A 14,107-nucleotide genomic window follows, 5' to 3' on the forward strand; every position below is an offset into this window, starting at 1 on the left:
AGCCAATTTGGGACTGTTTTTGCTGCATGTATATCTGCAATTTCTTGCTGAACAACCTCTTCCACTGCTTGCGGAGGTGGTAAGACATCCTGTGGCTGAATCGGAGCATGTGGAGGTATCTGAAAATTTTGATTTGCATCAGATATATCAACAGGGGAACCCAAGGCAATGGGTAGTAATCCCTCAAAGACATCATCGGAAGAAGCAGACAAATCAAATTCAGCTTGAGTGTGACCTGAATTTTCTGAAATATAACATCTCTACAGACAATAATCTTGCGTGTGACAGGATTGTAGAGACGGTAGCCCTTGCTCTCTACACTGTACCCAACAAAAATGCATTTGATTGCCTTATCAGACAACTTATGCCAAAACTCAACGGGCACATGAGCATATGCAAGGCATCCAAAAACACGGAAATGATCCACAGAAGGCTTTCTCCCTTGCCAAACTTCATAGGGAGTCTTGGTCTTCAAAGCTTTTGTGGGTGCCCGATTCAAAACATAATTGGCACACATGAGACCTTCAAGCCAAAATTTGTGAGGCAATTTTTTGCTTTTTAGCATGCATCTATCCATCTCCATAAGAGTACGATTTTTCCTCTCAGCTTTGCCATTTTGCTGAGGAGTTAGCCTCACTGTAAGCTAATGTGCAATGCCCTTGTCTTTCAAAAATGCATCAAAATCTGCAGACAAATACTCCCCTCCTCTATATGTGCGTAATGTCTATATCTTGAGTCCTGATTCATTTTACACCATGGCTGCAAAGTGTTTGAAAACCATAAACACTTCTAATTTGCGTTTCAGCCCATAAACCCAAGTGTAGTTGGAGTAGTCATCTATAAAAGTGACAAAGTAAAGATGACCACCCAATGATGGAGTCCTCATGGGACCACAGACATCACTATGAATAAGCTGTAATTTTCGAACAGCGTTTACTGATCCATCCTTCTTAAAAGGAAATCTGTGCATTTTACCAAGAATGCACCCTTCACAGGCATGTGGAGGAGGTGTTTCAAGAGTAGGCAATGCATCAACCATAGCATGTTTTTGAAGTGTCATTAAGCTGCCATAATACATGTGTCCATATCTGGCATGCCATAACTCCGCATTCTGCATAGTAGTAGGAGTGGAAACTGCAAGAGCATGAGCTGGTCTTTTATCATACATGTCAAGCTGAAAAAGACCACGTAACAAAGTGCCAGACAATCTCAAGGCATAGTCATGCTCTCTGTCATGGACTGCACACTTGTCATCTTCAAAAATGACCTAAAATCCAGCTCTGTTAAGAGTGGATACTGAAAGTAGATTTTTTGTGATACCAGGCACATACAAGACATCAGAAATTTCATCTATGGCTGTAAGTTCAACTTCTCCTGTACCACGAACTGAATAGGAGTTGTTGGCACATGTGAACTTTTTACCAACGGGAGGTGGATGCAGAGATGTGAAAAGACACTTCCTGGAAGTGATATGCTTTGAGGCACCGCTATCAAAATACCATGTATTTTGTGTCTCATTGACACTGAAAGCTGATGCATCCTTGGAAGAATCATAACTGCATGTTAGAAAAGCATAAGAGTCATCATTACAAGTGGCTGTACTATCCGGAGCAGCCAACTGAGAGTTTGAAATGCAAGACAAGAAGGCATAGTCGTGCTCCACAAAGTTGGCTGTAGCTTGCTCATTGTCAGATGCATGAGGAGCTGAATCTGAAACAGCCATACCGGAGCTGTTTTTCTTTTCTTTTGCAAGCCTTTTCTTGCATTCTCCAATGTAGTGACCTGGCTTTTTGCAGTAATGACATATTCCCTTCTTCTTGGGTTTACCTGCATCACCCTTAGCCTTTTGAGAAGGCTGTTCTGAACCACTGGAAGGCTGATTTGCTGATGTCTTTGCCTGTCCCTTTACTTTAGGCTTGAATTTTGAAAGCATGGCATGTTCACCTGCTCGTGAAGCCATGTTTTTCTTGGTCTGCTCTTCCTGCAACAGAAGTCCTATCAACTCGTGAAAATTGAGAGGATTTGCACCCCCCCTCAATGACAAATTCAGCGAGGTATGAAAGCTGAGATAAGATTCAGGAAGAGAATTCAGAGCAGTGGTAATCATCTCTGAATCAAGAATGATCTCATCAATATTCAGCAATTGCTCTCGTAAATCCTGTAGCTTTGTGAGGTGCACTGACATGGAGTCACCCTCTTCCATATGTGCATGAGACAATTCTCTTTTCAAAAAAGACACCCTGGCATCATTCCGAGCTGCGTACATGCTCTCCAAAATATCCTATGCTGCCTTTGAGGTCTTACACGACCGGATATGCGGAATGATGAATCTTTTCACTGAAAGAGAAATACACGACAAAGCTATAGCATCACGTGAATCCCATCTCTTTTGCTCTGGAGTGGTAGGTATAACTGCACCAATAACTTGTGCTGCAACTATACCCTGTGCACGACCTCTGCCTCCTCCTTGTTGGGGAGGGGTATTAGGTGCCACATTTGCTGGCCGGAACTCATCCCCATTTACATAGTCCCACAAATTACGGGAAATCAGAATATTGCGTACCATAAAACTCCAGAGGGAGTAGTTGGTACCATCCAGCTTATCCTCTTGTGAGAGACCACTGAACTAGAAATCATTCTGATTTTGCTGGGCCATGTCTGAGAAAGAAAATACAGCAAATGCAAATCTGAATTCCCTTGCTGGGAATGGAGTGCACAATTCCCAAAAAATACAGCCAAACACTGGCTAAAAATGCAACTCAAATCTCTGTAATGTCTCTGTCAGAAATCTGCCAGAGCATCCAATCTCTCCCAAAACCTGCCAAAAGTGCTTCAAAACACTCACAGAAAGGCAGTGTGAACTGAAACCTGTAAAATTGCTCTCCCAACACAAAAGCCCCAATTTGTGGCTTGAAATTGCAACCAGAAAGGGACAAATGGTCTGGAAGCCCCAAATTGCTCTCTGCCTGCAAAAGCCCCAAATTTCACTGCAAAATTGCAGTGTAATTGCAAAAGCCCCAAATTTCTTCAAGGAAATTGCATCCAAAAGAGGGCAAATTAGCTGAAAGTCCCAAATTTGCAATTTGTCTGCCAAAGCTCCAAATGTGCTCCCAAAAATACAGCCAAACAATGGTTGTATGCACAAGAGCTTGACGAAACTCTTTCCAATATCCTCCAGCAAAGAAAATCCTGCAAAAATGCAACTTTCCAAGCCCACCTACAAAGTGACCAAATGTGAACGATGTTTCACCTTCAAACTGTACAGACTAACAGTACAGAACTGTCAGTACAGTTGAATGCAGCTGTACGAAACTGTACAGCGCAGCTTGTACGATCGAAATCCGTGCACCTGTACGCATATATGGATCTGTACGGATGTACAGATCTGATGGTGAGCTGTACGGATCTGACTAGCAGCTTGTACGGACGATGAGGTCGACGCGTGCAGGTACGGACAAGCGTACGATAGCTATACGGACTGACAGAATGTACGGGGGCTGTACGGGCTGACGGACGAGCTGGCGACGAGCTGTACGGGGGCTGTACGGGCTGGCGACGAGCTGTACGGCTGACGGCGAACTGTACGGATACTGTACGAAATGTACGACTGTACGGACGGAAGCTGCATGGTGCAGGAGCTGGTACGGATGGGCAGCAAGCTGTTGAGCTTGGATTAGGGAGCAGGGTCAACCCGCTCTGATACCAAATGTGAGTGGAAGGGAGAGAGCAAAGTGTGAGAGCAGGAGCAGGAGAGAGAGAGCTGAAAACGATAGTTGCAATAGATGAGTGTGTTACAACTGAAGAGAGTGATAGGTTTTGTCTAAGTGACAAAACCTTATCCTTCACTAACTGTGGTTAGGGGGAAAAACCTCTAAGTGAGGGAAAAGTGCCCCTAACCTACTTATTACATTACATTGATCACTGCTAAATTATAACAATAATTCTAACAGGTTGGCATTAAGGTTTCCATACAGACAGGCTGCCATCCTTTCAATCCAACATTGATGCCCCGTTTTTCTCATTTCGGGGCAAGGAGTTCAACCCAATCATCTGGGAGAATCTCTTACAATTACACACGTTCAGGACGGGTTGGCACAGATTTTGGCAAAGCAAAAATTAGGCATTTTTTGAACTTTTGGAAGTGCATCTTTCCTATTGGCTCTTCTTCATTGGACTTGAATGCAAACTTTAAAGTGGTTGACTTTCTCTCTCTCTCTCTCTCTTCCCTTCTTTATCTCCTCAAGTCTTCTTACACACGATCTCCACTTTTTCTCCCACACCCCCCTTCTCTCTCTCCTTTATCGCCTCTTCCTTCACACCATTCCTTTTTGTTTACTTTTTTTATCTTATTCTCTCTCTCTCTCTCTCTCTCTCTCTTAGTGGAGAAAAGTAGATGGACACGACCCAAGATCCCAAGGGAGGAGAGGATACGCAAAATTTGCCCTAAAGGGGAGGTAGAAGAAGAGCAACACATACTCCTAAAATGTCGAGCATACGCACACATAAGGAAGAACCATGGCAACAACAGTTGTAATATGAAGAATCTATTGGAACAGCCACAGCCAGCCCACAAGTTTGGAAGCTACTTAAAAGAAATCTTGGAACATCACAGCAAAATTCTTGGACTAGAGCAGAAAATAGACCAGCAAATACTCCCAATGTAGAAAGATTTGGGAGACTTTTTATTTCAATGGTTGTAATGGACCACTATTTAATTTAATAGTGATCACCAGTCCATAGATCTTGAGGGGCTCAAAACGACTTTAATACAATCATATCATATCATCTCTCTCTCTTTCTCTCTCTCTCTCTCTCTCTCTCTCTCTCTCTCTCTCTCTCTCTCTTAGATTCATCAGTAGCCTATTAGAAGGATGATGGACACCTCTAGTTCCCCCACTGGAGCGTATCGCATGATGTTTTTCAGTTTTTGAACCAATAAGCTTTTTGGCTTTCTTGCTTGCTCCTCCAATTTATGCCTGTATCACTCTTTTTTATGTTGATTGCAAATCTTTTGTCTTCTTAAAAATCTGATCATTCATCAACCTTTCTTGATTGCTTGCTTGCTCCTCCAATTTTTGTTGGGGTAAGTATGATCAAGGGCTTGCTCTATGGTGCATGTGTGCATCTAGGGGAGTCACATGTGTGTTTGTGTGTGTTGTAAAGGCACATCAAGTGCTATGATGTGTCTAGTGTGTGACCTAAGTGATGATGTAAGACAAAGGCAATCCCACTGATGTAGGGATTGATTCCCACTGATGTAGGTGCTGATTGCCACTATGTAGGGAAGGTATTACCTTCTCCCCCTTTCTATAAGAGAGAGTCCTCTCTCTCACAATCATAATAGAGAACTATCATCTTTCTTTCATTGTGCTCTCACACCTCTTGCAAGATGCATCTATTCTATCCTACGGGATCCTCAAATTGGTATCAGAGCTTTAGGTTCTAGATCTAGCAGCCTAGCCTAGCATTAGATGCTATCTCTAGCATAAAACTACTAGTTTCTCAAAACTTCTTCATCTTCTCCATTTTCCTCCTTCTTCCCCAAATCTTTGAGAGCTGAGTTCACCACCTACAAGCAACCATTCCCAGGGTCCTTCTGGCTGGAGAGACCCTTCATATGGGCAAACTTCCACGTCAGAGGAATTAGAGAATGCTGCCCACGAAACTGCACAACAGTCGTTTTCATCCTGACGCCTTTTCTTGCAATGCGACTTGCTGGAGCAGCCATTCCAAAATTCCTCTAAGCCAAGCTTGCACAACAGTATGAGCTAGCTCCTGTCCAGATTTGAAGGAAAATGGTCCACCAGGGAGGGAGAAACAGCAAAAAAACCAATCGACTTTCAAGCTGCTGGCTATGGCAACGTGACGCGGCATTTCGCCTCTCTCCTCAGTGGCTCTTCTCTGGTATAAGGCCCTTCTTCCTGCATAAAAATCCCCTTGAATAGAGCTATGATCTGTGAGAATTGCACCCTCTAAGTTCTGGTCTCTGTTTTGGATAGTTTTGACAATGTTGTGAGTTTGATGCTACATTAGATGCTACTTTAGCATTTCTGATGTTTTAAAGTGTTGAATAGCATCAGTACAACTGTGGCTACAGCTTTCCTTTAAGTTGCTATACTTGGATTTGCTTGGAATACTTTCATTTAGCCACCTCTATGAAGCATGCAAGTGAAAGCATCATTGATTTGTAGTATGGAATTTGGTTACAAGTCTTTGCTACACTAAATGCTTGTACTTTGAAGGATTATTTTTTATTGCTCATATTTTGTAAGGCACTAGACACTGCCCTCGGGTAAGACCTTGCCATGGAAGCTAAGACCTTTTTTTAGAAGTTGGATGGAACTAGTTTTCATACTTGGCAAACAAAAGCCAAGTTTATGCTTATGAAAAAGAAGAAATGGAATGTTGTGAATGGAAAGAAGTCTACAAAAGAAAAAGCTAAAGACAAGAAGGACTACTTCAACAACAAAGCAATTATGCCTGAAGGAAGAACTCCATCAGCAAATGAAGAAAATGAAGACTATGCTTTTTAGGCACTTTGTCTTTTTTGTTTATCATCACTTGGTCAAATTTTGAGGTTCTCTGCCTGGAGTAGTACTCCAAAAAGAATATGTTATGTAAATCACCTCTGGTCACCATATGATGTAGGCCATGTGATATGTGTTTTGACTATCCCATTTCTGTGAACCTCACACCCTTGGAAACCCTTGCTAGCATGAGATCCTAGCCATAGATTAATCCTTGACCACCATGAGATGGCATGAGAAACTATGAGACTAGATGTATCCTTGACACTGCAAGAGGCAATCCCTTGAAGGGGGGTTTGTTGGGGTAAGTATGATCAAGGGCTTGCTCTATGGTGCATGTGTGCATCTAGGGGAGTCACATGTGTGTTTGTGTGTGTTGTAAAGGCACTTCAAGTGCTATGATGTGTCTAGTGTGTGACCTAAGTGATGATGTAAGACAAAGGCAATCCCACTGATGTAGGGATTGATTCCCACTGATGTAGGGGCTGATTGCCACTATGTAGGGAAGGTATTACCTTCTCCCCCTTTCCATAAGAGAGAGTCCTCTCTCTCACAATCATAATAGAGAACTATCATCTTTCTTTCATTGTGCTCTCACACCTCTTGCAAGATGCATCTATTCTATCCTACGGGATCCTACATTTATGCCTGTATCACTATTTTTAATGTTGATTTCAAACTTTGTCTTCTTAAAAATTTCATCATTCATCATAAACACAAATCCAAAGTGAGTCTGCCATGAAAACCAGAAAGTCTTTTGAGGCCAAATCTTTCAATGCAGTACATGCCACAAAGATGATCTACCACAAGCACATCAAAATTTTGAAAAAGCCATACCTCTCCTATACTGTCGAACACAGCATCATCCGGTTGACCTAGCAATCGTTTTCCTTTGGAATCAAAATCCCCTGGATGACTCCTCTGTTTGGGATTGGTAAGCTGACCCTTTTGTACATACTTGCGACCCTTGTCTGCCTGGTACTCTGCTGCCTTTTCAGAGAGCTTGCGCTTCCTCTTGACACGGCCATTGGAACCTGGCGATGCTCCTGTCAAAGATGTGCACACATGAATGTCATACATAGCCCTCATATCATGAAACAAATAATCAGTTACAAATTATGAATTTAGTTGTCTAATCTGGCATACTCTTTGAAGAGACTTAATGTGCAATCTGGATTTGGTTTTAAAATCTGGCAGGATTTCAGAGAGATTTCATGTTATATCACCCACTCTGCTTGAAAAAAACTTTGTGTTCACTAGAGGAGATTTGAGCAACAAAAGTCGTTTTATATGAAATCCACCACATGCCTGGCCAATTATCATGGCATGGAGATGCATTATCACAACCCCGCCCTAGTTAGGGATCCGGATTATCTTCTCATCCACACAACTTGAAACCCAGCCCTTCTCACCAAGAACCATTGCATAGGAGGTATAGCATGATCACCTCTTCAGGAGAAGAACGTGCTTGTCAAGAAATAAAACGGAATGTATTCCATCCACCTGACGGTTTTCTTATTATCAACACATTAAAGGCTTTCATAGCTTGCAGAAGATAGGCAGGAAGAATCATGCTAGCTGGTAAGAATGCCCTGCAGCAGGAGGACACTGCCAAGGGTCGTGCAGGATTCTCTTTAAGTCTTTGGTACCCACAGAACAAGTCGGGTACCAGTCAGCTGTTCAGGGCTGGTTCCCAGCCTATATAAACCCCCTACACTTCTCCACACATAGTGCAGCATTCACTGAAGACCTTTGTACAGGCAGCATGGATTGGAGAGAGTGTCGAGTAACCTACTTGCGAGATCTCACGAGTGTAATCGCCTAGATTACTGTTTTGTGCCCTTAAGTGAGGCTTTCTTTGGTGAGTGCATCTAGGAGTGATTAGAAAGTGTTCATCAGTTCATTCCGTTGTGTCTGAGGTTTGAGTGATTCATACCTCTATTGCTGTCATGGTATCAGAGCCAACGTTGGGACTCTTGTTTTCACTCTGAAGGAAGGAGTCCCTCCAAGTTCAAAGGTGGCCCTGATACAAACAAAGATGTGTGCTGCACTTATTTGGTTGCTACAACAAGATCAGTTCTCTTTCATAGCAATTTTCAGAAGCTATGTCTACTTCCGTTCCTACTTCCAATCCTTCAGTACTACTGCTTCCACCACCACCACTCCTCCTACGACTATTCCGAATTTCGGAGAAGCAGGGAAGCTTGATGGGACAAACTACTTCACGACTATTCCAAATTTCGGAGAAGCAGGGAAACTTGATGGGACAAACTATCCCATCTGGAAGGTGAAGATCGATAGCCATTTGGTGGCTAGGAAGCTTTGGAAGATCACAATGGGGATAGATCCAATGCCCGTGGACATCAAGCATGCTTTAGGAAAGATTACAATGGTTGTAGATCCAGACAAGCTCAAAGCATGGGAGGACAAAGATGGCTAAGCCCTTGCACTGATCATAGGGACAATGGCGGATTCTATCATTCCGCATATCCAGATTGTTGAAACATCAAGTGAGGCATGGTCAGCTCTAAAGGACTTATACGAGACATCAACACATCCACGATCCTAGCTCTCCAGCAATAGTTGTTCAACATGAACATGGAGGAAAGGGATCAGGTACTTGACCATCTCACGAAGGTGAAGGTGGTGAGAGATCAGCTGGCTTCAATTGGTCAGAAAACTGGACTCAGGCCAGCTAGCACTGCTGGTATTTAGGATGCTTCCGAGAAGTTTCAAAAGCTTCGTGACCCCCATGACAACAAGAGAGAGGACCAAGCCTCTAACTTTCTAGAAGCTCAGCCCATTGTTGCAGCAGGAGAAGGCTAGGGAGAAACACGACAACAACAATGACAAGGCATTTTTGGCAAAGGACAAAGGCGATTCCAGCATGGGAAAGGCTAAAGATGAATCCAAGGGTGACAACTCAAGTGATGCAGAAAAGAAACCGGGACAAGAAGTGTTTCTACTGCAAGAATCGTGGCCACTTCATAAAAGACTATCAGAGGAAGAAAGCGGATCAGAAAAGGAGGAAAGAGGCCAAACCCAAGTAGGAGTCAAAATCCGAATCAGCCAACGTGACTACGGGACAAGTTTCTGTGATCATTGAGCATTGCTCAGCTCACCTAGTGGCTGAAGGCCAGCAAAACTAGTATGTTTTTTTTCCGAAAAAACAGTGCTAATTATATTACTTCGAAAACAAGATACAAGAGGTCAGCTTATAGCTGACGGGCTGCGTTCACAAACCGGACGCAGCCCAAAAGGTAGCATAATAGATCATACTCTCACGGAGGGATATGCTGAGTGTGAATGAACAGCCATCGGGGTGGTGAGTAGTGCCACCGAAGGCCCTGCGTAGTCTGCTCGAAGAAGAGGCTCTGTGTGTCCCAAGCCTGGAGGAAGCGTCTCCGCTTCTCCTGACCGGCCCGGGAGTCTCCCTGAATCTGGTCCCACTGGCCTCTGAGGGTATGAATAATCTCACTCCAAATCTCCGCCATGATCTGGGCAGTCGAGAAGGAGGTGCCACCAAGGATCTGCGCGCAGCGCGAGGTCCAGATGTGCCATCCTGTAATGCTGCTGATAATGTCCCAGACTGGCTGCCGCTCCCGAACTCCTGTATCAGCCTCTGCTAGGTGCTGTGGGATACCCTCGAGCGGCCCCCACGTCCCCTGTGTGATAAGGAAAGTGGGGTCCTGCTGGCATGCCTCGAACAAGTGATGAAGACCAGGTGCGGTGCTGCACCAACAGAACGCGCCCCAAGTGATCACTCCTAGCTCTGGTGCTGCTCGAGCAAGAAGCCCGAAAGTCCACCTCCACACTTCCTGGGCGCGCGTGCAGCTCCACAGGCAGTGTTTTGGTGACTCCTCATCCGCATGGCAAATCTGGCAGCAACCGTCCTGGCCTATCTGCCTCAACCAGCTCCCCACTGGAAGACCTTTGTGGGTAAGAAGCCACAGGAAGTATGAGATCTTCCGCGGCCGCCAGCTCTCCCACAAGGCCTTCCAGAATGCCTGCAAAAAGAACCTGGAAATACCCTGTGCGTACCAGCTAGGACGCTGGGTGGGGGGGCGGCTCTGCATCCTCCCGAGAACTCGCCTGCCCAGAGTCGTACTGTAAGCGAAGAAGGAAGTCGGCCCCTGTCCTGTCACAATCTCTGGCCACCACCACTCTCCTGGGTCCCACTCAAGTTCTGACAAGGCCCGCCCCTCCCAGAGCCAAAGACGCCAAAGCTGCAACTGGTCCTGCTCGATACTAGGGTCGGTATGCCAGACCTTCCCCAGAAGGCCTACGACCCTAACCCTCTGCCACGGGAGTAGGGGGTCGATGAGCGCATCCTCTCTCCTGAGTCGTCCATCCCCTGAAACCGCGAAGAAGGCAATAGAGGAGTCATCCAAACGTCCTGCGACCACCAGTGGGATGCCACGGGGGGTGAACTGTCCCAGCCAGTGGGTGTCTCCAGGCATGAGGACCTGAGGCTCAGGTGGAGCCAACCAAGCGGCTGGGATCGCACCGTCAATCTCTGTGCGTCTCGCCTGGACTCCGCGTGCACCTCCAGCTGCGTCTGCAAGATCGGCCATCTCCAGATGTCTGTACGTATCCCTCCAAACTCGAAGGGACCGGGCTGGCCCCCTCATCCAGCCGTCCCACCTGATATGTGATCTCTCCCCCAACTGAAGGCCCTCGGCGTCTCTGACCTGCCCATTCCAGACGAGCGGCTGTCGATCGATCTCCTCCTGACAGCTGGGCTGGGACTGAATGAGACTGAGACGGAGCCGCCTCCAAACCATGAGGAGGCTACGAACGAGTGGGGAGCGGGGCTGAGTGAGCGGGGCGGAAGTGAAGATCCACCTGAAGGACGGTAGCCACTCTCCACCTCGGCGCGGGACACAAGAACCGACTCCCTGCTGAAGTAACATCTTCCACGTCTGCCCCCCTGGGGTCAAACCGCGGATGATAAGCTTGCCTAACAAGGCCTGACTCTGAAGCTCTGGATCAATGACCCCCAGACCACCCTCAGCCTGCGGAAGAATGACTGTCTGCCAAGCAACCCTGGCTCTGGTATCTCTATGCCCATCCTCCCCAGACCAAAGAAAGTTCCGAACCAACCTCCTGAGCTGTACCACGCTGGATCTCGAGAAGCACCAACAGGAAGCCACATACCAAGCCGTGGCTAGAAGGACCTGGTTAACTACCAAAGCACGACCTGCAAGGGAAAGCTTAGCAGTGCTCCAGAAAGCCAGCTTCCGTCGGATGGAATCTAGCACCGGGAGAAACTGCTGAGCTGGCGTAATGTCTAGGCCAACCTGGAAGCCAAGGTATCTAGCTGTCTGTCCACGTGGAATCCATCTGAAGCCCAGAAATCGCCCCCACTGAGAACACGCCCCCGGGTCTGTGAGAAAACCAACTGATTTGTTCCAGTTGATTTTCGCACCAGCGGCCGAGCAGAAAACCTCCAGGGCCATCCGCACCCTCTCTAGCATCCTCTCATCGTCCTGGACATAAAGGGCTGTATCATCTGCGTACTCTGAGTCCAGAAGCTCCGTGTCCTCCCGGAGTGGAAGGCGAACACCCCTGAGCCCTGTGGACCTCGCCCGAAGGTAGTAAGTCATGGCCTCGGCGAAGAAGAGAAACAGGTAAGGAGCCAGGGGACAGCCCTGACGTACTGATCTCTCCAAGCTGAATCGCTCACCCATCCTGCCTCCAATGATGACCCTGCTGGACGCTGTCCTGTACAAAGCTGAGATACCCTGAATCCAGCCTGCCGGGAAACCTAGCCGCTCCAGAGTCCCCTCCAAAAAGGACCAATCCACGCGATCGTAGGCCTTCTCGAAGTCGAGAAGTAAAATGGCAAGGTGTGATCCGCTGTACTGAGCCCACTCCGCCGCCTCTGAAAAGGTGAAGACATTATCCAGGATACTACGATCCTGGACAAAGCCTGTCTGAGTGTCATGGACGAGGTCTGGAAGTAGAGGTCGAACTCTGGCACTGATCATCTTGGCGAGGATTTTGTAGGCAGTGGTAAGGAGAGTGATCGGACGCCACTGGCGGATCTCCTGTCTATCTCCTCCCTTCGGGATGAGGCAAATCAGTCCCGAGGAGAGGCTCTCTGGCATCTGACCGCTGCTGAAAATCCCCTGCAGAGCTGCAAGGAGGGGCTGATGGATCTGGTCCCAGAAGGAGGTGAAGAAAGCTCGGGATAGCCCATCCACCTGGGCACTTCTGACCATCAATAGCCATCAAGGCCTCCAACATCTCATCCGAGGTGAAAGGCGCCAACAACGTCGCCTGCATGCTAGGCTGGACCAGGGATGGAATGTGCCTCCACACCTCCTCACGGGCCCGACTGGCACGAGGGGCAAGCGGCTCCTGCTGGAAGAGGGTCCTGTAAAAGTCCGTGGCCAACCCCAGGACCTCCCCTGAATCCGTAACGATGTGACCCTCCGCTGTCCTGAGACTCCGAAGCTGATCACCTGCAGCTCTCTGGCCATGCGTCCTAAAGAACTCCCTGCACATCCGGTCACCCTGTCGGGCCCAAAAGGAGCGAGAGGCGTGAAAGGAAAACTCGGAGCGACGCTGGAGAGTCTCCTCCAGGAGGGCTCTGGCTCGAAGGGCCTGGATCCGCAGCTCCTCCGACCCCGGGGAAGCCTGCTGGAGTCGCTGAATGGAGGCGAGGTCCCTCCGAAGAGCTCTCTCTCTGCCCCACCAATCCTGTCGAACCTGTAAAGCTGCGAGCTGGCAGATCTGGCTAGACTCCTGCAGAGCCTGTGCGACTGAGTCTACCAGATCCACGCCCTCCCCCCAATCTCTGTCCCAAAGACTGCAAATGCTACTGCGCACGTCCACCCTCGAGAAGATGGAGTCGGGAATCCTGCATGATCGGGAGGGGAGGGTCTGGGCTGCCGAATCTAAGGAAAGGAGCACAGGCGCATGATCGGAGAGTGTCGTCCCTGGAACTATACCCGCCTGGCCGCCTCTACTGATGGCCCAGTCACTGACATAAAATCTATCAAGCCTCTCCAGGAGTCTGCCTCCTTCCCTGCGGAAGCCCCAGGAGAAGTCCAGGCTCCCGTGCCAACGCCGGAAGGACGGGTCTCTCCAGCTGTCCCTCCCTCCCGTCTCGAAGATGAAAGAGTCCCAAGCTGACTGCTCTGCCTGGGCCATACCTGTGAACTCCGGGCCTCTGCCCTGCTGGTCCTCCAGGGTCTCCAGGTTGTTGAAGTCTCCTCCAACAATCCAGGAATCCATGTCTGGAAGAATCCCTGTAAGTGTCCTCCAGAAGGTGGCTCTGCAACGGAGGTCTGTGGGGGCATAAATGTTGAGGATGCCTATTTTGGATCCCTCCAGGTCCAGGCCTACCCAAAGGGCTCGGCCAGGAATCAACGTGCCGTGACCAAAAACTCCCTGGGCTAACTGCTCGCACACGGAAGTACAGACACCCCCACTCCTCCCCTGAGCGCCGATAGAAGGCTCCCAGTAAGTGTAGGACCGTCCAGGGAGAATCTTCCCGCAGCTACGGGAATGAGCCACAGAAAGCTTGTGCTCCTGGAGCAGAAGTACATCCAAACGACCAATCACTGCAGGCT

At 47.8% G+C, this 14,107-nt stretch overlaps 1 protein-coding gene across 1 annotated transcript in view; it reads right to left on the reverse strand.

The window, feature by feature from the left end:
- The window catches only part of LOC147900972 (protein RBL-like), a 33,434-nt gene that overhangs the window by 9,571 nt on the left and 9,756 nt on the right, over window positions 1-14,107 (reverse strand). Inside the window, exon 5 of the mRNA XM_087376089.1 lies at window positions 7,365-7,573. Within this exon, the coding sequence (XP_087232215.1) occupies window positions 7,365-7,573 (209 nt within the window). The remainder of the gene's footprint in view (window positions 1-7,364; window positions 7,574-14,107) is intronic.

The sequence above is a fragment of the Dipteris shenzhenensis genome, chromosome 6, assembly GCF_047967505.1.
Source record: "Dipteris shenzhenensis isolate YYH24624 ecotype China chromosome 6, Dip_SZ_1.0, whole genome shotgun sequence".
NCBI lineage: Eukaryota > Viridiplantae > Streptophyta > Polypodiopsida > Gleicheniales > Dipteridaceae > Dipteris > Dipteris shenzhenensis.